Below are 23,485 nucleotides of genomic sequence, written 5' to 3' on the forward strand. Positions count from 1 at the left end.
CCAAGGTCACAGCTGGAGAATGGAGCTAGGATTTTTGAACCCAGATCTGCTTGGTTTTAATTCTACAATGTTTGGTATTAATCTAGGGACAGAAATACGGTTCTTTGATTTTGTCTGTTCTTTTAGGTGGTGTTACTTAGAGCTGGGACACCAACTTATGATAAAGCATATTGTGGTTGCCCTATACATGTTAGCTGCTGTGATTCCCAAGTCACACTGGAAAAAGTACCTTGATGTATGACCATCAGTTGGAGCTTTGCTGATAACTGCGAAATTATTTCTCAAATCTTGTTTACAAAAATGTAAGTCCTCAATCCATTAGCTAAATCCCTAGTTAGATTCTGCTTGGGTACTTCTTTTCAAACATCATCTTGCTTATATTGGTGTTTCGGAAGTCTTCATAATCAAAACTAATCTGGATTACCAAAAAGTCAAGCCCTCCAAGTTATTCAGAATTTCTCAAATTTAGCAGTATTCACTCTAATCTGTTGACTACTAACCACGACTTTGGTGAGTATAGATGTCTCCAAACTTAGAAACTCACTTTTAGAGTTCAATTACATAATTAATAGGCAAAAATTCATTACCAGATATTTTAAACAGTTACCTTCAACTGGAATTTAAAAGCACAATGAACAATATCTCTGTAAAATGTACAAAGTTCTGAAAACAAACTTACTATTGCTGATGCTCTCTGAAAGTTTCTCTTCTGAGGTTTTCTTGAAGTCTTTTTTTCTCCTCTAATTTGTTGCTCTGAAATTGCAAGTAATGGAATATTATCTTTTAAGGAAGCTTTAGGTGAAAATGTTGGCTTAAAACTCAACATTCAGAAAACTAAGATCATGGCATCTGGTCCCATCACTTCATGGGAAATAGATGGGGAAACAATAGAAACAGTGAGAGACTTTATGTTTTGGGCACCAAAATCACTGCAGATGGTGACTGCAACCATGAAATTAGAAGACGCTTGCTCCTTGGAAGAAAACTTATGACCAACCTAGACAGCATATTAAAAAGCAGAGACATTACTATGCCAACAAAGGTCCGTCTAGTCAAGGCTATGGTTTTTCCAGTAGTCATGTATGGATGTGAGAGTTGAACTAAGAAAGCTGAGCACCAAAGAATTGATGTTTTTGAACTGTGGTGTTGGAGAAGACTCTTGAGAGTCCCTTGGACTGCAAGGAGATCCAACCAGTCCATCCTAAAGGAAATTAGTCCTGAATATTCATTGCAAGGATTGATGCTGAAGCTGAAACTCCAAAACTTTGACCACCTGATGTGAAGAACTGACTCACTTGAAAAGACCTTGTGCTGGGAAAGACTGAAGGCAGGAGAAGGGGATGACAGAGGATGAGATGGTTGGATGGCATCACCGACTCAATGGACATGAGTTTGAGTAAACTCTGGGAGTTGGTGATGGACAGGGAGGCCTGGTGCTGCAATCCATGTGTTCGGAAAGAGTCAGACATGACTGAACGACTGAACTGAACTGAGCTAAGCAGAATCATGATGTTAAAATTACCCAAGGTCCAAAATCTTTAGGTTCAGGTGGCCTCCATAATCCGTTATGGTGCCTAGCAGGGCTGCAAACATAATACCCCTCTCACAGCTCTTGGGCCCTACAATGAAAGCCAGAAGCTCCGAGTTCTTTCCATGGTCCCCCTCTCCCAGCTTGATGGGTATAATCACAAAACTCAGTATTTCATATTTTTAATCTTAGTTCAGAAGATAGCAATATTTCTATCTTAAGCAATGTTTTCAAAATATTCTAGGGAAAACATAAAATTTCCATACCAATCATGTTAAATGAAAATGATGATAAATGGTTTAATAGTTGATATAAATATATATATATGTAATGATTAAATAGTTTATACGACATGCATATATATATATGCTAAGTCTACTGCTAAGTCGCTTCAGTAGTGTCCGACTCTGTGCGACCCCCTAGACGGCAGCCCACCATGCTGTCCCATCCCTGGGATTCTCCAGGCAAGAACACTGGAGTGGGTTGCCATTTCCTTCTCCAATGCACGAAAGTGAAAAGTCAAACTGAAGTCGCTCAGTCGTGTACGACCCTCAGCGACCCCATGGACTGCAGCCTACCAGGCTTCTCCATCCATGGGATCTTCCAGGCAAGAATACTGGAGTGGGGTGCCATTGCCTTCTCTGACATATATATATATATATCACTCTATATATCCTGATCGGATAGACTTCCTAGACAGCAAATTTAATGGGGAGTTGAGACAAGTTCCACAACACAGGAGAGATTTGAAGTTTTAATGTCAAGCATCTTTTATTTGCTTTAATAAAAAAAAAAATGGACTTCTCCACTGGGAAGACCTGTGAAAAAGGAATACAGAAATCATCACTTCCAAACTCTAACATAAGTTTAGTTCCATTTTCCAAAGAGGGAAAAAAGTGTTCATTTCCGTGGAAGTCTTCATTCACACAGAACTATTTACTTATCCCATCTTGAAAGGTAAAATGGATGATTTCAGTTTCAGGAAAAAAAAAATATTAATAGGAAAATTTACTACAATCTGAAAGCATGAATTATAATACAAGGCAATGGGGTTATTAATGAAACAGTTCTAGGAAGCAAACTGAATAAACATGATCTCAATCTAGAAAAAAAATCCTGACTCATGAGACCAAAAGTGGTCAATTTTGATGAGCTCCCCACATCTCGGGGGGAAGAAAGGGGGGCCAAGGGTTAAAAGGCAGCAGGCAAGCAGCAGGTAGGTATTGATCAAACCAGAATTAGGAATGCTACCGAGAGAACAGTGAGAAAGCCACACAGGCATCTAGAGGCCAAGGCTGGGTTCCTTCAGCAAGGTCAGAGACTGGAACATGGACTCTCATCTCTTCACTAGTAGACTGTCACTGTACTCAGCTCACAGAAATAGTTACCCAGTAGCTAAATCCATCCAACAAAGGTCTGTGTATCCCTGAAGAGTTGATGGGGAAGTAGTTCTCAAAATTCTAGAGTAATTGAGTATTCAGCCCCTTCCACTGTGGTAGTTGTTTTAATTATTTTGTGTTGTTCACCAAGTCGTGTCCAACTCTTTGCCAGGCTGCTCTGTCCATGGGATTTCCCAGGCAAGAATACTGGAGTGGGGAGCCATTTCCTTCTCCAGGGGATCTTCCCAACACAGGGATCAAACCCGTGTCTCCTGCTTAGCAGGCAGATTTTTTACCACTAAGCCACCTGGGAAGCCCAGGTATTTTAGCACAGTAATCCAAATACTTAGATTTAGTCAGACTATTTCTTTCTGTCCATTTAGCAGTGAGTTAAGGAGTCACCCAACCATACTTACACATGCATATACAAAGGCAGAATGTAAAATATCTAGGAACATGAGGTCCAGAAGAAAAAATTATGGAGTCAGTTCTAGGTTCACCGTCACTGAGTGACCTTAAGCAAATCATTTACTATCACTGAATCCCAGGCACTCAGTAAACCTTCATCATATGCCCATTATATGCTCCATACTGTGTTCCGTTAGATGCTGGGACTACAGATATAAACCGAGCAGTGCCTACCCTGGAAAATTCGAGAAGCTAGCTGGGACCACAGACAAGAAAGCCATGATGGCAAAGTGTAAAATACATTAGAGAGTAGAGGTTTGCAAATCTCTAGTATGAATATAAAGAAACAAGCACAGAATTGGCCTGTTGGAGAAATGCTTTCAATAGTTCCCATAAACATTCGTTGGGTATCTTCTATGTGGCAGGCCCCATCTTGGGTTAGGGGTAGAGTCAGGGTTAGCCAAAATTTGAATAACATTTGGAACGTGGTTTCTAACCTTGGGTTCATGAATTAGGTGTCTGTTAGAAGTATGCTCAGTTTTATGGTGAATGAGTTCATAGCTTTCTTTCTTCAGATTTCCCTAGGGGCTGATGACCAAACAAAAGGATAAGAACCACAGGTCTAGTGAGAGATAGAAATTCTACATGGAGACCAATATTAAGCAAGAACTTCGCAGGAGGAAACGGGGATAATGGGAACAGGATACTGCATTCCACTGTATGAGTCTCTCACTGCCCAGGGGCCCAGCAGAGAGGTCCGAAGGGCTAAAACAGAGGCACCATTCAGCTCCCCAAGCTTTGCATCCCGGCAAAGGGGGCTTCAGCATGGCAGAGGTATCTTTGTCTATTTCACACAAAGGTACCATCTGTCACCTCTGTGGCAGTTTGAGCACCCACAGAACTGCCTGCCTGGACGAAGCATCTGTTTCTAATTTGCATGAAGGCAATGATGGGCTAGTTATGGCCCTGACTAGGAAAAGGGCATATTTATAACATGTATTTTCAGTACCGAAAGGCAGAAGAGAATATATCAGTTCAGGAAACCCCAAGAAGCTTATGTATAAATTCAAAGGGGTTGGTACAAGATGGGTAGAAGATAAGATTGAGAAAGGAGGAAGGGGCAATTATAAAGAAATTTATATGCCAAGTAAAGGAGTTTGGACTTCATTAAAGGCAATGATGAGCCACTGTGTTACTTTAAGCAGGATAGTAAGCAGTTAATCCTGAAAGCAACATGAAGGATAAGCTGCAGAAAGGATCACAAATATAAAAACCAATGGTGTGGTCCTCACAAGCCACAACATAAAGTTATGAGTCCCAAATTAAGACAACACAGACATAAAAGAAAGGACAAAGTCTGGAAAAAAATAGGGGACAGAAATAAGAGGAGAGTAAAAAGGAAATATGGGAGGTGAGCTATACTAATGTGTGTGTGTGTGTGTGTGTGTGTGTGTGTGTGCACGCATGCACTCAGTCATGTCAGACTCTTTGCAACCTCATGGACTGTAGCCTGCCTGGTTCCTCCATCCATGGAAATTGTCAGGCAAGAATACTGGAGTGGGTTGACCTTTTCTTCTCCAGGTGATCTTCCCAACCCAGGGATCGAACTCACATCTCTCACACCTCCTGCATTGGCAGGCAGATTCTTTACCACTGTGCCACGTGGGAAATCCATACTAATAATAGGATGAGTCAAAAAAGAGGGAAGATTACAAGTGACTATGATTTAAGAGCATCAGAATGAATGTGAGGTCAGTTTTGAACCTGTTAGGAGTATGCTCATTTGTATTTGAGATAAACTGTGGCACATCTAGAAAGGAATAGGAAGCATACAGTAAAATAGATGTTCTGCGATTCAGGAATACGGTCTGGAGATGTGGCTTTCACAGATCATCAGCACAAGCAAAATCCGGATGTGGAAAGGTGGGGGCTTTCACCTAGGAATATGGCGGCGCAAGGCAATGAGAAGATGAACGGAAGGGACCTGACAGAACATCAGTATAGAAAAACAAGCAGGGAACAGGGTCCAGAGGAAATCCAGAAGAGAGAATCTGAAGGACAGAGTGCTTAGGAGATACAATATTACAAACAGTTTAAATAAATTAGGAACTAAAGAGTCTCCACTGCATTTTTCAGCTAAGCTCCATCTTAGCTAGATCCAAACCAATGAATTACTAGAGACCGAAGTCAAATTTGGCCCACCAAGGAGCAAGTAAAGGTGAGGACGCAAAGAGAGTGAGTTCCTAAAAGCCAGCTGAGCTCAGCAAATCACCTAGGGAGCATCACTTAAAACGGATTTTGGAGGGGAGCAGTTCAGATGATTGATAGGAGTTGGTCTACAGACTGGCATGTGGGAATCCACTGGGGCAGAGAAGACTTTCAAGAAGCTGAGCTGTGATGTTTGGGAAGAAGGAGTTGAAAGCAAGCCAACATAGAGAAGATTTGTTTTTAAGGTGAGAGATTTGAGTATGATTATACCCCAACAGAGAAAAACAAACAAGAAAGCTACAGAAGAAATGGAGCCTTAACCGACGGAGCAACAAGGTTCCTGAGGAGGATGGAGGAAAGAGAGGATGGGATGGGAAGCACACGTGGGAGAATCCATCACGGCAACAAGGAAAAGCAGTTTCTTATTCCTCCTGAGATGAGGTGGGTGTAGAAGCAGCAAAGAAAGAGTAAGGAAACAGAAAAATATAGAGACTTGCAGCCTCATGGTCTTTATCTCTGAGATGGTGAGAAATGAGGTCATGTGTTGAAAATGAAAAATGAGGATAAGGGAGAACAATGTTGATAATTAGAGATGAGCCTAGACTGCAAAGGAAAACGCTGTGCCCTGGGGATGATAAAAGACCCAGATGAGAGGGAAGCCGAACAATTTCTGTGAGAAGAGGAGCCAAATGTATTTTTTCTCCAGCAACCCAGTTCATGTGAGTGTCAGTTTAGTCGCTCAGTCGTGTCTGACTCTTTGCGACCCCATGAATCACAGCACGCCAGGCCTCCCTGTCCATCACCAACTCCCAGAGTTCACCCAGACTCACGTCCATCAAGTCAGGGATGCCATCCAGCCATCTCATCCTCTGTCGTCCCCTTCTCCTCCTGCCCCCAATCCCTCCCAGCATCAAGGTCTTTTCCAGTGAGTCAACTCTTCCCGTGAGGTGGCCAAAGTATTGGAGTTTCAGCTTCAGCATCAGTCCTTCCAATGAACATGTGAGCTTAGTGAAAATGAAATAATTAAGCCAATCCAATTTGTGTGTAAAATAAAAGTCCTGTCTGCCATCCACACGAGAGGTTAATATAGTAATAGAGATAGGGACTTACCAGATGGACCAGGGGTTAAGAATCTGCCTTGCAATACAGCCGACAGAGGGTTCAATCCCTGACTGGAGAACTAAGATCCTACCTGCCTCGGAGCAACTAAGCACAGGCGCCACAGCTGCTGAGCCCCACACCACAGCTAGAGTCTGTGCACTGCAACGGAAGATCCCACGCGACACAACCAAGACCCGACTCAGCCAAATAAACAAATAGTTTAAAAATAGTAAGACAGTTGAATGAGACAGGGTGCTTGTTTACAAATATAGTCAATTAGGCCAGGGCACCTTATTCCGTGCTCACTTAGCACTGTCCACGGAATTCAATACAAAGGGGTTTGCATGTATCCTTTAATCCCACCAGTCCCATTATTATATTATTATACCCATTTTACAGACAGTGGCTTCCCCGATGGCTCAGTGGGTAAAGAATCTGCCTGCAATGCAGGAGACACAGGAGACGTGAGTGGGATGCCTGGGTCAGGAAGATCCCCTGGAGGAGGAAATGGCAACCCACTCCAGTATTCTTGCCTGGAAAATCCCATGGACAGAGGAGCCTGCTGGGCTACAGTCCATGGGTCCCAAAGGGTCGGTCAGACATGACTGAGTGACTAACACACAGACACACTTTATTACAGATAAGGAGAGTGAAGCATAAATAAACAAATGGCTTACACTTTGTCCTATACCTGCATTTCAGAGATATCATTAACATCCCAACATTATGTGTTAATTAACGGGGTCAATTAATGGGACCCTACTGCATTTCAACAATCAGAGGCTTAATGCCCACGCTGGGTCATGCACAAAGAAATGCATAATGTAGGAACCATATTTCTGGGAAAAACTCGAAAGTTTGGTTTTGTTCCTTGAAAGTTTTCAGAAATGGAAACTTTTCTCAATTTTTAAAAGCAGTATTGGAATACTTACCTTGATGTTGAGTTTTAACCCTAAAATTGTTCTAAAGTCATTAGCCCTTACTACTGTTTGTTTCCTAGAAATAAGCAACAGGTGTGATTCCTTAAAAACATGTATGTGAATGCTCCTCTGCACCTAATATGCAGACCTTGTTTTCTACGCTAATAGAAAATGAAGTAGGTATGAAGTAGCTCCTACCTCACTTTTAGCATGAAAACTAACTAATTATGTTTTTCAGTGTCTATAAAAAATACCATGACCTCTAAGGCTCCACATAACTTCATCAGCTTTATGACTTTATCGTTTATTGGAAAGAGCAAAGAAAGGTTTCATTTGCCACTCAGATTTCTAGCTGGTTTCTTGCCCTCTCTGACGTCCTGATGCTCTAAGAAGTTGGGAGAATTGAATGAAAATATTCGTAAACTATATAGCACTATCTATTATTTCAAACATGTGTTGATCAAAAGCAGTTTAAGAAAAATCCAAGAGGTAAAGAAGGTCTTTGACATGGACTTGGAGATTTTCATTTTTTAAGTTTGTGGGCATTATGAAAGTCTGAAAAAAAAAATCAAACCATTACTTAATTCATCAATGTGATTACGAGGGGAAAGTGTGGTGGAGGTTTATTTTCATGGCACTGCATTTGAGTGAAAGGCTTGCTATGACGATTCCTGAAGACTTGTCTACCATGCTGAGCTCCAGTGACAAAGCAAGTACTTGCATGTGGTATGCCGTTGTTTTGTTTTTTTCAAGGACTTAATTTTGCTGATGCACTAATATTTTAGAGATATTTTCTCTTCCATATAGATTTTCCAAGAAGAGAAATTAATACGCTGTATAACCACATGGAGTATATTAGCTTTCTGTTGGTGCTATACCAACTATAAACTTCGTGGCTTAAAACAATATAAGTTTGTTAATAATCTTACAGTTCTGGAGATCCAAAATGGGTCTCATGGAGCTCAAATAATATACTGAGGTTGAGAGAAATTAGCAGATTCCAGTACCAGCTGTCATGTCCACAAGGCTTTCAGGTAGCTAGCAATATGAGTGCCCTCCAAAGACTACAGCTGAGTTTTTGAGCCTGGTGGGCTGCTGTCCATGGGGCTGCACAGAGTCGGACATGACTGAAGCGACTTAGCAGCAGCAGTAGCAACCCCTACAATATGTGGCTCAAATCATGAGCTCCTTATTGCCAAATTCAGACTTAAATTGAAGAAAGTAGGGACAACCACTAGACCATTCAGGTATGACCTAAATCAAATCCCTTATGATTATACAGTGGAAGTGAGAAACAGGTTTAAGGGACTAGATCTGACAGAGTGCCTGATGAACTATAGACTGAGGTTCGTGACATTGTACAGGAGACAGGGATCAAGACCATCCCCATGGAAAAGAAATGCAAAAAAAGCAAAATGGCTGTCTGGGGAGACCTTACAAATAGCTGTGAAAAGAAGAGAAGCAAAAAGCAAAGGAGAAAAGGAAAGATATAAGCATCTGAATGCAGAGATCCAAAGAAGAGCAAGAAGAGATAAGAAAGCCTTCCTTAGCGATCAATGCAAGAAATAGAGGAAAACAACAAAATGGGAAAGACTAGAGATCTCTTCAATAAAATTAGAGATACCAAGGGAACATTTCAAGCAAAGATGGGCTCGATAAAGGACAGAAGATATCCATATTCTGTATGGACCTAACAGAAGCAGAAGATATTAAGAAGAGGTGGCAAAAATACACAGAAGAACTGTACAAAAAAGATCTTCACTACCCAAATAATCACGATGGCATGATCACTCACCTAGAGCCAGACATCCTGGAATATGAAGTCAAGTGGGCCTCAGAAAGCATCACTACAAACAAAGCTAGTGGAGGTGATGGAATTCCAGTGGAGCTATTTAAATCCTAAAAGATAATGCTGTGAGAGTGCTGCACTCAATATGCCAGCAAATTTGGAAAACTCAGCAGTGGCCACAGGACAGGAAAAGGTCAGTTTTCATTCCAATCCCTAAGAAAGGCAATGCCAAAGAATGCTCAAACTACCACACAATTGCACTCATCTCACACGCTAGTAAAGTAATGCTCAAAATTCTCCAAGCCAGGCTTCAACAATATGTGAACCGTGAACTTCGAGATGTTCAAGATGGTTTTAGAAAAGGCAGAGGAACCAGAGATCAAATTGGCAACATCCACTGGATCATTGAAAAAGCAAGAGAGCTCCAGAAAAACATCTATTTCTGCTTTATTGACTATGCCAAAGCCTTTGACTGTGTGGATCACAAGAAACTGTGGAAAATTCTGAAAGAGATGGGAATACCAGACCACCCGACCTGTCTCTTGAGAACTGGACCTGCCTCTTGAGAAACCTATATGCAGGTCAGGAAGCAACAGTTAGAAATGGACATGGAACAACAGACTGGTTCCTATGGAAAAGGAGTACGTCAAGGCTGTATATTGTCACCCTGCTTATTTAACTTATATGCAGAGTACATCATGAGGAATGCTGGGCTGGAGGAAGCACAAGCTGGAATCAAGATTGCTGGGAGAAATATCAATAACCTCAGATATGCAGATGACACCACTCTTACTGCAGAAAGTGAAGGGGGACTAAAAAGCCTCTTGATGAAAGTGAAAGAGGAGAGTGAAAAAAGTTGGCTTAAAGCTCAACATTCAGAAATCTAAGATCATGGCATCCGGTCCCATCACTTGATGGGACATACATGGGGAAACAGTGGAAACAGTGTCAGACTTTATTTTGGGGGGCTCCAAAACCACTGCAGATGGTGACTGCAGCCATGAAATTAAAAGACGCTTACTCCTTGGAAGAAAAGTTATGACCAACCTAGATAGCATATTGAAAAGCAGAGACATTACTTTGCCAACAAAGGTCATCTAGCCAAGGCTATGGTTTTTCCTGTGGTCATGTATGGATGTGAAAGTTGGACTGTGAAGAAAGCTGAGTGCCAAAGAATTGATGCTTTTGAACTGTGGTGTTGGAGAAGACTCTTGAGAGTCCCTTGGACTGCAAGGAGATCCAGTCCATTCATTCTAAAGGAGATCAGTCCTGGGTGTTCTTTGGAGGGAATGATGCTAAAGCTGAAACTCCAGTACTTTGGCCACCTCCTGAGAAGAGATGACTCATTGGAAAAGACCCTGATCCAGGGAGGGATTGGGGGCAGGAGGAGAAGGGGACGACAGAGGATGAGATGGCTGGATGGCATCACCGACTCGATGGACATGAGTTTGAGTTTACTTGGTAATGGACAGGGAGGCCTGGCGTGCTGCAATTCATGGGGTCACAAAGAGTTGGACACGGCTGAGCGACTGAACTGAACCCCTACAATAAGAACTCTGTTTCCAGAAATCACATCTATTTTTATGTCCTGCTGTCCGAAGTGCCAGTCATCTGTTTGGTCAGTGTAGAGCTAGGGGTACCATGTCACAGTTTTGTAGCTCCTACCTATAGGTTTAGTCTCTTATCCAGTGGCCTTCTTCTATCTTCAAGCCAACAATGGCAGGCTAAATCTTTCTCCTGCTCCATATCTTTCAGAGAAGGCAATGGCAACCCACTCCAGTACTCTTGCCTGGAAAATCCCATGGACGGAGGAGCCTGGTGGGCTATAGTCCATGGGGTCGCTAAAAGTCAGACACGACTGAGCGACTTCACTTTCACTTTCATGCATTGGAGAAAGAAATGGCAACCCACTCCAGTGTTCTTGCCTGCAGAATCCCAGGGACTGGGGAGCCTGGTGGGCTGCCGTCTGTTGGGTCGCACAGAGTCGGACACGACTGACACGACTTAGCAGCAGCAGCTCCATACCTTTATGCTCTCAATTTTCTGCGTCCCTCTTCCCAATTTAAGGAACCTCATGATTACACTGGACCCACGTGAATAATGCAGGCTATTCTTCCTATTTGAATGTAAGTTGATTAGTAACTAATTTCACCTGCAAACTGAATTCCTCTTTGCCACGTAACATCCCATCTTTCTAAGTTCTAGGGAGTAGAATGTGGAAGAGTAGGGGAGGGGGCGTTATTCTGCCTGGAATCCACTTTTAAATCAGACGCATCACATGCCAGATAATTCACAGAATCTTTGCCCCCCACCAGCCCTCTGAGGCTTGGTTTTAGACTGGGAGACAGGGAGGGAAGCCTTATTTCCTTTAGGCTGAAGCAGCAGTGTGCTGATGAATTCAACACCTAGCTCTAGCAAGGAGGGGAGGGGTGCTTGATTTGTAGCATTTACTGATTCCAGTGGTGGAAATACCCCCTCACGGTCAGTTTCAATCTACCAACATGAAGTCAACTAAAACTGTAACAGTCCACTGTCATGAGCCAGTACAAGGAGGTCCCAGCACACCGCTGGAAGAGCACGCATCATCAACATCCTCTAGTACAGGGAATACAAGCTTACCTGAAGCACCCGGATGCCCTCGCCTAAGTGCCCCTGAGCCCACAGGATTAACTCCTCCCGGACACCAACGAGGAGACCAGATGCTAAAGGACTGGCTGCCTTGCATACCTTTGTGTGTATTAAGGATACAGGGAATGCAGTTTACCCTCTCCTCACTCACACACAGGTAGTAACCAATCGGAAAGAGACCCAGTGTTCCTGGGTGACCCTCCTGCGTGCTTGTGTGCTAAGTCGCTTCAGTCAAGTCTGACTCTTTGCAACCCCATGGACTGTAGCCTCCTGCCAGGCTCCTCTGTCCATGGGATTTTCCAGGCAAGAATACTGGAGTGGGTTGCCATGCCCTCCTCCCGGGGATCTTCCCAACCCAGGGATCAAACCTGAGTCTCTCACGTCTCCTGCATTGGCAGGCAGGTTCTTTACCATTAGTGTCACCTGGGAAGTCCGGGGACCCTCCTGGGATAGGACAAAATAGAGGTCAAGGGGGTGTTAAGACCAATGGGTCAAGCTGGAAGTCCTTGGGAGGCAACAGGCTGCTTGGATTCTCCTGGGCTTGTCGTTCCTGGACAGCAGCCATATGCCTGGGGAGGAGGGTGGTGTTTTGTAGGCCGGTGTCCATGTGTGTGTCTGCTGTGCATTTCAAAGAATAAATGCTCCATAAGCACAGCCATTATCGCTTCCCTTGGCCATTTTCACACTGGCAATGTGAAGCATGCCATTTCGAGATGGCTAATGTCCATTTTTCTTTTACCTGACACAAGCTACTAAATAGGCTCACATTTAGTATGAAAGCCACAGATTCATATACAGTAGGAAAAACTAGGTCAGGGTGGCAGTCCGAGCCAATTAGCCAGAGAAATCAAGCCTGTGCAAGGGTTGGAGTGGGCAGCCCTGTCTCTCTCAAGGCAGTTTAGATGAAGGCTCCTCCAACCAGGATGTGCACGAGAAGCACCTAGGGAGCTTGTTAAAATGCCAGTTCTGTTTCAGAAGGTCTGGGCTGGGGTTTGAGATTCTGCATTTCTTCTTTCGAAATATTTATTTCTTTGGCTGCATCGGGTCTTAGTTGCAGCATCAGGATCTTCATAGCAGTGAACACCCTCTCTAGTTATGGCACCCGGGCTCAGCTGCTCTGTGGCACATGGGGTCTTAGTTATCCCGTGTGCATGCTCAGTCACTTCAGTTGGGTCTGACTCTTTGCAGTCCCATGGACTGTAGCCCACCAAGGCTCCTCTGTCCATGGTATTCTCCAGGCAACAATACTGGAGTGGGTTCCCATGCCCTCCTCCACAGGATCTTCTCAACCCAGGTCCTGAACCCGAGTCTCCTGCATTGCAGGCAGATTCTTTACTGCTGAGCCACCAGGAAAGCCCCTTAATTATCCTACCAGGGATCAAATCTTTGTCTTCTCCATTGCAAGGCAGATTGTTAACCACTGGACCACCGGGGAAGTTCCTGCATTTCTAATAAGTGATATGCCAAGGCTGCTGGTTCAAAAACTGCTGCGTTTTGAATGGCAAGGATCTAAACATCAACTCTCTCTCCCCATCCCTTACTCTTAGACAGATTTCTACCAATAATCATTGTAGCTGTCATTTTAGAAAAGACAATTCAGTTTGGATTTTTGTAGCTAATGGCTGCTGTATATCCAGTGGTGTAGCAGAACCTAAGAAGGAGGGAATGCTGCTTTCACTCGGGGTCAAAGAAACTGTTTCGGCCACTAACATTTCTAAACAGTATACAGTCCATTATGTGAACCATGAAGAAACGAGCTATAAATGACCTGCAAGCCAGCCAATTATGGGTATTAAATGACAACTAGGAAATGGCTTTTAGGATAAGAGTTCACAACACAATTCTTCAGGATCTGCAAGCCTCTTAATTTGTTCCTGGTGATTATTTGATGATTTTCTGAGTTTGACCTGAAATGCAGAAAGACTGTGCTATATAAAGGGAATACCTCCTTTACAATCTTGAGACTGAAGTGTAAACCTTCCTCTGAAGGAGGAAATGGGTGGCCGCGCGCGGCGGCGGCGGCGGCGGCGGCGGGGCGGGGGGGGGGGAGGGGGGGGGGCCGGGGCGGGGGGAGGAGGGGGGCCGGGGCGGGGCAGGGGGGGGAGGGGGGCCGGGGCGGGGCAGGGGGGGGAGGGGGGCCGGGGCGGGGCAGGGGGGGAGGGGGGCCGGGGTGGGGCAGGGGGGGGAGGGGGGCCGGGGCGGGGGGAAGGCGTTGAACGCAAAAGAGTGAAGAATAGAGAGGAAGTGAGAGAGATAGGTTTCAAAAAGTATTATTATGAGAATCTTTTCAATGAAGGTGTAATAGCTAATGACTTGGAAGTGAATTGCTGAATCAAATTGAGTAAACAAAGTGTCTTTCCTTTTTTTCTAATACCACCAGAGTCTCATTTCAATTCCTCGTGGATATGTCCAATCTTATCTCTACCCCAGAGCCTACATCTCGACAAGTGTAGCATTTCTATATCTACACATATTCCTGGCCTTGGGAACAGAGGAGGTGCAGCTTATAGACTCATTTTACAGGAAGAGTTCAGAGAGGGGTAGGGACCTGTCCAAGGTCACACGACGCAAGAGGACACCTTCCAAGAAATATACCCTCCAGCCAGGTAAAGAGCTCCTTGGTGAAAGAAGACTCACATTCTTGTGCATTCTATAAGCCATCAGCTTTGGGCTTTGTTAACTCTAACTAGTAAAGATATCTATTGCTTGGTAACCAGGTTTAAGTTTGACCAACACCCAATCTTTACGAAGAAAAAAATAAGACAGAAAGATAAAGAGAGATAGAGACAGCAGGAAAAAGAATTGTGTTTTCATGACTTACACATACAACAGATATCATACTTGGTCACTAGCATCATCAGCCAACCTCTTGCCCCCCAAACCTCCAACACTTAAAACCTGTGACAGCTTAGGACTTCACCAGGCATGGGAGACGGAGGAGGCAGACAGAAGACTGTAGATTCTTCTTCTCTGGCGAATGAGCATCTTCAAGACACTTTCCCCCCAAGCCTCAGAAAGATCAAAACTAAACACATCACTTTGAGATTTAAAATAGTTCATATCACTAATGCTGAAATGCAACGCATGCTTTTTCTTTTACCAGTGAGAAAGACATGTTCATCTATTTAACATTTAGCCTGGAAAGTTCCATATTTGTGCATAAACATGATGGTGTACCACTGGCGGCCATCATTACTAGTTGCTGTGCCTTTTGGCCAAATACACACTACTCTTTTGATCACTCTCCTGAGGAAGTGAGAGTGTGAAGATAATGAACTCCAGATCTGGGTCTTCCCTGTTGGTCCTGTGGTTAAAACTCCATGCTTCTAACGGAGGGGGCACGAGTTTGATTCCTGTTTGGGCAACTAAGATCCCGTATGCCATGTGGTATGGCCAATAAAGAAAATAAAATTACTTAAAAAAAAAAAAACAAACAAACACTAGTTCTGAGACCAGTTAATCTAGATTTGAATCCTACTTCTTCTCTTTGGGGACTTCCCTGGTGGCTCAGAGGTTAAAGCGTCTGCCTGCAATGCGGGAGACCTGGGTTTGATCCCTGGGTCGGGAAGATCCCCTGGAGAAAGAAATGGCAACCCACTCCAGTATTCTTGCCTGGAGAATCCCATGGACAGAGGAGCCAGGTGGGCTATGGTCCATGGGGTTGCAAAGAGTCGGACACAACTGAGCGACTTCACTTTCAGTTTTCCTCTCTTTACTGGCTGAGTCCTTGGGCAAGTTATCTGATCCCCTGTCCGTGGGGTCACAAAGAGTCGGATATGACTGAGCGACCGAACTGTCAGTTTCATTTGCAAACTTGGACAGCAAGAATATTGTACACTTCACAGGCTCTTGTGAGGATTAAACACTTTGTATATGAACGGTGTGGGAACCTGGCACATCAGAAGCCCTAGGTAAATGTTAGCTTACCATCTTCTCCAGTTCCTACCTTCTCTCTCTGAGCTGCCCTCATTTTTTGGACTTCAGCTTCTTCAGCTTCCTTCTTGACTCTTACACATTCTTCTCTTTTTAGCTAAATTGTATTGAGATTACAGAGGACAAAAAGCAGTTACTATTTTTCCGCCCGAACCCCTGGAACACAAAATTATGATGAAAGGCAAATTACAGTATTGTTTGTGCTATAGCACACCATGATTATAGGCTGGTTCTGCAGGCTACTTAGATCACAAAAAATGGTCAAGCTATATCTGCTGCCCATGAAATTTCTCTGTGTTTCTACCTTGATATCTGTTTCTATGTCTTCCCTGGCCCCAAACCACCCTCACTGCCAGCCCAGGTTAGGGAGAAGGAAGGGCAGATAATTTTTCCTTAGTATTTAACTCAGACTTCAGGGACTTCCTTGGCAGTCGAATGGTTAAGAGTCTGCCTTGCAGTGCAAGGGACACAGGTTCAATCCCTGGTTGGAACTACATGCTGAATGGTTCAACCAAAAACAAAAACAAAAAAACCTGAGTTCCTTGTTAAAAAAAAAAAAAAATCATTGTGTTTTTTTTTGTGCTACTTTCATGCTTTCATGACAGGAATGTAGTAAACAAATCTGTGCTCCTGGAATCAAATATTCAAACCATAGTAGAGACTTAAACTGGGGTAGGGGTGGGAGAAATTCCCTTACTAAGGTCCCACTGACTGATACACAGCTTGGGTGAGAATTCACAGTATTTATCCCTTCACTTCTCACATCTCGATTTCTTTGATTTTTGAGATTTTTCTTTTGCAATTTGTTTCAAGGTTTTATGCTTTTTGGTAAAGTTACTGTGTTATTTCATGGTTATTTTGAAAGTGCTGGTACTCTAATTTCTTGCCAAATTTAAGCTAAAAGAGATGGATTCTGACCTTCTTCTGGTATTTAGATTGTATCAGTTGAAGTTGTTGTCTCCGCCTGACTTCAGCCTCTGATTGGCTTCCCCCTAAGGAAAAAAGTCACAAAGGTGAAACATGAATGTTAAACTGAAATGTCAGCCATCAAAGACTAATTAAATACATGATAAGTCTATACCACGTGTTTCTTTAACATTTTCATACCACTGGAAATAAGGGCCTAACTGAAATTGAGTCCCCCTAAAACCTAGTTCCTCTGCTGAGTTTATGATTAACCTCTCCCTCCAAAACATTATTCCCTTCTTTGTCCAACACCTGTTCTCCTCAAGCTTAAGGAATCTCAAAAAAAAGGGGGAAATTTTAACTGGGCAAGACCCCTCAGGAAGACCCCAGGATAGAACCTTCTCTCATATCCTCATATCCTCTACTTTAGCTTCTCTCTGAAGTACCTAGATAATATATAGTATCTGATGTACATTTTCCTGAGTTGTTTTATAGATGCTAAAAATGGAAGAAGGTAACTCTGTGATTACAGCATGTAGCCCCCAAGCCCACTGGAGCGTAAGGATTGATAATGTTAATCCCTGTGGCACAGTCCTAGGATCTCACCATCAACCAATCAGAATTGTGCACAATCCGATCGTATACTCTGTGACTCCCCTCCCTCACCTGGCCCTTAGAAATGCTTTCCATCGGGGAGTTCAAGTTTTCTAAGCACTATTTGTCTCCAACTCCTTGGCTGATGCCTTACAATAAACATTGCACTTGACTTCAAAAAGCAGTGTCAGTAGACTAGCTTTACTGCACAGGGGCAAGCAGACCCAAATTTGACTCGGTAACTTAACCAATTTTTTTAAGTGAGACATTAAACAACAGTAATTGCATAAAAGAAAGATAAGGCCACATTCCCCCAGTAAGAGGACAATGCTATGAGGGTTTTTCAATCATGTAGGTATTCAAGTTTTTACATAGACTGAAATCACATGTGAAGGTCCATGCTAAATAAGAAATAGTGCTTCAGAAATTCTAGAACATTCTTCCTGCTAGAGTATGACCATTTCTTAACCTAATAAAGATGATAATCAATGATGTTTCCAATGTTTTTCTTCTTTTGATTCTACTGCCCTGTGTTCAAGTAGCAAAGCTCCGGGAATCCTGAGAGGTCTTGCCATGAGACAAGTATACAGTCTTTGTAAGCCAGTTTTTAAGCACAATGGGAATATTCTAGGTAAAATTAATGGTCAATCCATACTATTTATTGTTCTTTCTTTAGGTATTCAAGAGAAAAAATATGGATGTTAGATTATTCATCTACTCTCTCTTAAACCTATAACAACCAGGGGCCAGAAATCCTTGCAGCTTGACAATCATCTAAGAATTACTGTTTAGGGAGTTTTCAGTGTTTATGCAAGCTTGGCGTGCATATTTTAAAGATTCCTTTGAAATAATTCTCTGGTGCTTTGGTCACTAAAAGTGTCAGTTCTATGAAAGATTCACTTACACAGAAGATGCATTAAAACAATTTGCATTCATCATAGTTTTTATAATTGAACAGTTAAAGATACCATAGAGACTTCTGAGTCCCCAAAGATCTGTAATACCTGTTTGGTCCTGGCCCTAAGGAAAGAAACAGTGAGGCCTATTGAAGCTTTTATCGAATGTTATAGCTAATTTTAGTATCTCCTAGAACCATTCCAACATTTTAAGGGGTAGAGGAATAGAGAAAGAGTTGAGAATTTTAAAAATGGGGAAAATCAGATGTCTAAGCATTTACAGGTTTTCCTTTAAAACTCATCTCAAAGCTTAATACATCCCAGAACTCTTTTCTAGTCTGTGCCCTCTTTCTCTTGACCATTCCAAGATACACCAAATACCAGAACTCCTGATCATTTTTGGTTAAAACCCCAAGACATTAGACACCAACAACTCCAAATACTCAAGGCAAGTGCTTGGCTCCCTAAGCAGGATCTGCAAGGTGGTAACTTAAAACCAGTTTGGGGAACATTAATTGGCAACTGCTTTCAGTCTATAAAAGACGTTAGCTAGGTCAAAGGGAGGTAGAAATCAGAGAAAAGATGTCTTTGTGAATTTCATCTTCTCTGAGTCTGTGTTTGGGGAAGGAAGAATCTTCACATCTTCAATGTGAGTGAGAGAGATTTAATGAAAATCATTTGAAGAGCTCAAGCTGTGTCCTCAAAAGACTGAGGGACCCCTGTTTAGGAAAGACAGTGCCAGAAGGCACATGGCTGTCCTCGGCTACTCAGACTGGTCATCAAGAAGAAATGGCCACAGGGCAAATGGCCTGTATTCCCAGAGTCTGTGGGAAGAGTGCACAAGTGGTTCCCACACTCCCAGTCTGGTTGTCATGAAAGAGAATGCCAATCTAAAGCCACTTTAAAAGGGACTTGCCCATGTGGACAACTCCATAGGCACAATGGAGCTCTACAAAGATAGTCTCGCTACCAGGAGCCAAAGTGAAGCCAAGTACTGCCGGCAGGAAAGTATCGTCTACATCAGGGAAAGCCAGGGGAGAGATGGATGGCGAGCAACAGGGGCGCTCTGAAGAACTTCAAGGACCCCAGGGCTGAGATGCACAGCAAACACCCCCCAAAACTTGAGGAAACCGCTATCGGTGCAAGAGAGACCATAATCTCTTCTTCTTCCTTTGACCCACAAGGATCAACAGAGAAACAGAGGAGTCAATAGAGAAAACTTCAGCCACACTCATTTCCTTTGCCAACTTTCTATCCAAAAATAAGCCCAGGCTGGGAATTCCCTGGTGGTCTAGTGGTTAGGACTCTACGCTTCCACTGCAGAGGGCAGGGGTTCGATCCCCGGTGGAGAACTAGACCCCACATGCCATGCGGCGTGGCAAAAAAAGGAAGGCAGGCCTGGGGTGGAACAGGGAAGAAGCTTTAATCTCTATTAGCAATAGAGTCGTGACCAGTATTTAGGGCTGAACTTACTGAAAAGACACTGTTTTATGCCTAGAATTAGCTGGACAACTTGATTATTTGAGAAAGACCAAGAAGATCTAATTTCATCCAAAGAACATAGGAAGAAAAAAAAAAACAGACCCAGATAGATAGTGTGAGGGGGCCAGTTAGGAAAGACAGAGCTGTCCTCCAGGTTGTACCCCCCAAATTCAGCTTATTCAGCATAAAGGTGACATGAGATGAACCCTGTTCATGAAATACAGTGGGATGATAATGATAATGCTATTGCTTGTACACAATCACCAAATGAGCTTTTTTTTTACCGACATCTTGGAAAAGGTACTTCTTGCAAACTACTGCGAGAGTCAGTGGCCCCTGATTCTACCACATTTGTGCGAACTAAACCTGTGGGAACTGCGTGTCCAGCCCTTGAAGCTCCCAGCTGCTGCTGGCAGAGAGAAGACGTGAATGCTTCGCATGAGAGGACTTCCCTGGTGAGTGAGTCAAACGCCGGGCAGAGGCAGCCCAGGCAATTTATCACACTGCCCTGTGCTCCAGAGGCCCCGAAGTCTCTATTTGCAAGTGAAAACACAGATGATATTATTTGTGTACCTACCCCGTGTCCCCAGCCCACTGACATCTTACTGTCGGAATTGACCCTCCAATTTTTCCTCCCATAACCAGTTAACTGCCATGATTAATATGCTTGTGATAGCACTGATGAGGATGAGAGTAAAAGCTATGACGGGGCATATGCAATGCCCTAGGTAAGGTTTCTTCAGAGCTGATCAACTAAGAGGCTGTAAATTATTTGGCAATTAAGCCATCGTCTTATTCCCCCATAACTGTGGCATCATCTGTTTGCTACTTGCAGAGTCAGAAACAACAGTCTACCTGCATGCCTTTGACTTTAAATATATGTTTTGACTTTAAATGCTTTCCATTCCAAGCAGCACAATGACCCAATGACCTATAACGGACATCGAAAGACAGATGTGGGCGAGGTGCTAAGCGAATCGTTGGGCGGCCCTGTCCTCCTGCATTCAAGCAACTGGCTTGCTGGCTTACCGAGCGTCATGGGCAGTAGGGTAATGGACTTCACCTTTTGTTCTTCCTTCCACCTTTCCAGCTCCTCCAGCTCTTTCGCAGCCACTAAGTCAGGTGAGAAATATTAAATCATCAATTATCAGAGTGTGAAAAGGAAACTGCTCCCTTGAGATGGACATTTAACTACATGCGGGCATGAATGGGCGAGATATCTCGGAAAGGAAGCCACCACCCAGTCCTAATCCCTTGGGGTCACCCTAAGGCACTTTCTCTCCAAGAGTTGGCACAGAAGTACAAATGTGAAAACAATGTGAACTCCTGCTAAATAAAGAAGTTTAGTTCTTCCTCCCATCCTGGCATTTTTCAAACCCTACATCATTTAATCCTGGAGAAGGAAATGGCAACCCACTCCAGTATTCTTGCCCAGAGAATTCCATGGACAGAGGAGCCTGGCAGGCCATGGTCCATAGGGTTGCCGCGAGTTGGACATGACTGAAGCGACTAAGCACACATCATTTAATGTTTAAAGTTTCCTATAGGGTGTATACAAAACATTCATGTGGCAATAAGAACTTTGCACACACAGTAAACATAAACCCCCATAGAATTCTGATGCCTGTATCTGCTGCATTTTAAATATTCCCCAAGATTACTGTAACCGTGAGGAATGAGAGTTCTCCAATTCGTACTACCTGGGCCCACTGAGCTGAGCCTCCTCCCAGTGGAGCAGGGCCCAGTTCCCCAAGTATACACTGACTGGCAGCAGGGGGCGCCAGAGATACTAGTTCTGTTTTTTCCAAGGTATCTCATGAGACGTGATTGTTTCAAACATCCATTTATATTTTTTAATTATTAGAGGGGGAAAAAAAAACTTCTGAAACATCTCAAATATCCAGACCACACTGAAGCTTAAATTCCTGTTAACCATTTAAATAAAAAACGTGTAAGATGCCAGAATCTTTGGGATTCCATTGGTCAACTGCAGGCAGTACCCACAGTCGCCATGTCTGCGCAACTGTGACTGTCATATTCTACACAGACTCAGATCTGCCACCCAGGAGGCTACTTGTCCAGTGGAGACCGTTAGAGAGCTGCCTTCCTATTGTGTCCTTATGTTCATCAATCATTACAAAATCAAATTTCCTAGTAAGATCAGGAATGGAGAGCACAAGATCTCAGTGCTAGCCCCACAGCTGACTTGAACAAGCCTCAGAAACTTCTTTGTGAATGAAATGAACTTCAGTTCTCCTCCTAACTCAAAAATACTAATGCTGTCTCTTTAAACAGCAGCACTTATTTTACCGCAACATTAACACGACATTAATCATGTTGTATGTCCGCTAGGTACAAGGAGCACAAAAACAAGCAAGATGTAGCCCTGCCCTCAAAGAGCTTATAATCCAGAGAAGGAAAGTGAAGTCACCAATAAAAACAGCCGAGGTTAGACTCTGTTGGTTACAAAATTACAGGAGCACAGAAACTAAAGAAAAATTCCATTAAGAAGGAATGGGAGAGTTCCAAGAAAAAGAAAGATTATCTTATAATCTATTTCATGTATCACTTGTCCCTTTCAAAAGTGTCCCTAGCCCTGTAAAGATATCTGAATGAGTCCAATTTTGCAGGCACTTGATAGGTCTGTTGGCAATAGGTGTGAAATTGTTTAACTGCAACAGAAACCTCAGATTTATGATTGTGCCATGAGTTCTGCTATTAGCATAGAGAAAGAAATTTAGAAGCATAAGCAATAAAATAGTTTTAAAAGGTATAATTAAAACTGCCAAAACTTAAAAAGGAAAAAATGAGCTCCAGTGAGTCTATACAGATCAGAAACTAAAAATTCTTCAGACCAATGCAAGCCAATTCTACTCTGTAAGAAAATGAGCAGTATTTTGAGTGTTAAATAATATACGTACTCTGTTGTATCTCATTTCTTCGTTTTTCATTTGGTGCTATCAAGGTATACGCACCTGTGCTAGAAAGAAGAGGAAAAAATCAATTATCAGGAGAAATTATTTTTTTAAATATTTATTTGGCTGCATCAGAACTTAGTTGCAGCATGTGGGATCTAGTTCCCTGATCAGGGATCAAACCCAGGCTCCCTGCATTGGGAGCACAGAGTCTTAGCCACTGGACCACCAGGGAAGTCCCCATGAGAAATTATTAATGCATATACACCACCAGATATTCTTTCTGATAATGTACTGTATTTATGATCATCACCATCAAATAGGTACTATGAAAGATAATCTTCCTCTAAAGACCCGAGTGTGTTCTCCAGGAGCTTACAATCTAGTTGTCCAAGTAAAACAAGAACACATGGCCCAATATGGAAATACAGAGCAGTTGGTGACGCCTGACAAGTGACTACTTCCCCATTAGCTCTCAGTAAACCGTAGGGTCCACTGTTCCGCCCGATGGCCCTCACGGGCACATCCACTTGAGATGACTGGCGTTCTCCCACGTCACCCACACTGGGAATACAGAACACATTCCTTTCTCGTTGCAGCAAACTGGGTGGAGGGGCCATTTGCAATGCAGACACCTCTTCTTAATGACCCATTTGAGTGGCCACATGGCCACAGTCTTGGGTTTTAGGGCTTTGACTTCCAGGCAGGGGTCCACTGGGCCCCTCATTCTCCTGGGGACACAGGTGGAGCATAATCAGGAGCTCAGAGAAGCAAAGAGTCACTTCAGTTCACTGGGCA

General features: G+C 43.2%; 1 protein-coding gene across 3 annotated transcripts in view; it reads right to left on the minus strand.

Annotated features, from left to right (window-relative positions):
• Nucleotides 1–23,485, minus strand: part of EPSTI1 (epithelial stromal interaction 1) — a 100,480-nt gene that overhangs the window by 57,494 nt on the left and 19,501 nt on the right. For all 3 annotated transcript variants that reach the window (XM_068984436.1, XM_068984438.1, XM_068984437.1), the window contains exons 2-6: nucleotides 22,694–22,752; nucleotides 20,802–20,885; nucleotides 16,813–16,886; nucleotides 15,908–15,991; nucleotides 680–753 (exon numbers count right to left, since the gene is read on the minus strand). In XM_068984436.1, coding sequence (XP_068840537.1) covers nucleotides 680–753; nucleotides 15,908–15,991; nucleotides 16,813–16,886; nucleotides 20,802–20,885; nucleotides 22,694–22,752 — 375 coding nt within the window. The remainder of the gene's footprint in view (nucleotides 1–679; nucleotides 754–15,907; nucleotides 15,992–16,812; nucleotides 16,887–20,801; nucleotides 20,886–22,693; nucleotides 22,753–23,485) is intronic.

Source organism: Capricornis sumatraensis, chromosome 12, assembly GCF_032405125.1.
Source record: "Capricornis sumatraensis isolate serow.1 chromosome 12, serow.2, whole genome shotgun sequence".
Classification (NCBI taxonomy): Eukaryota; Metazoa; Chordata; class Mammalia; order Artiodactyla; family Bovidae; genus Capricornis; species Capricornis sumatraensis.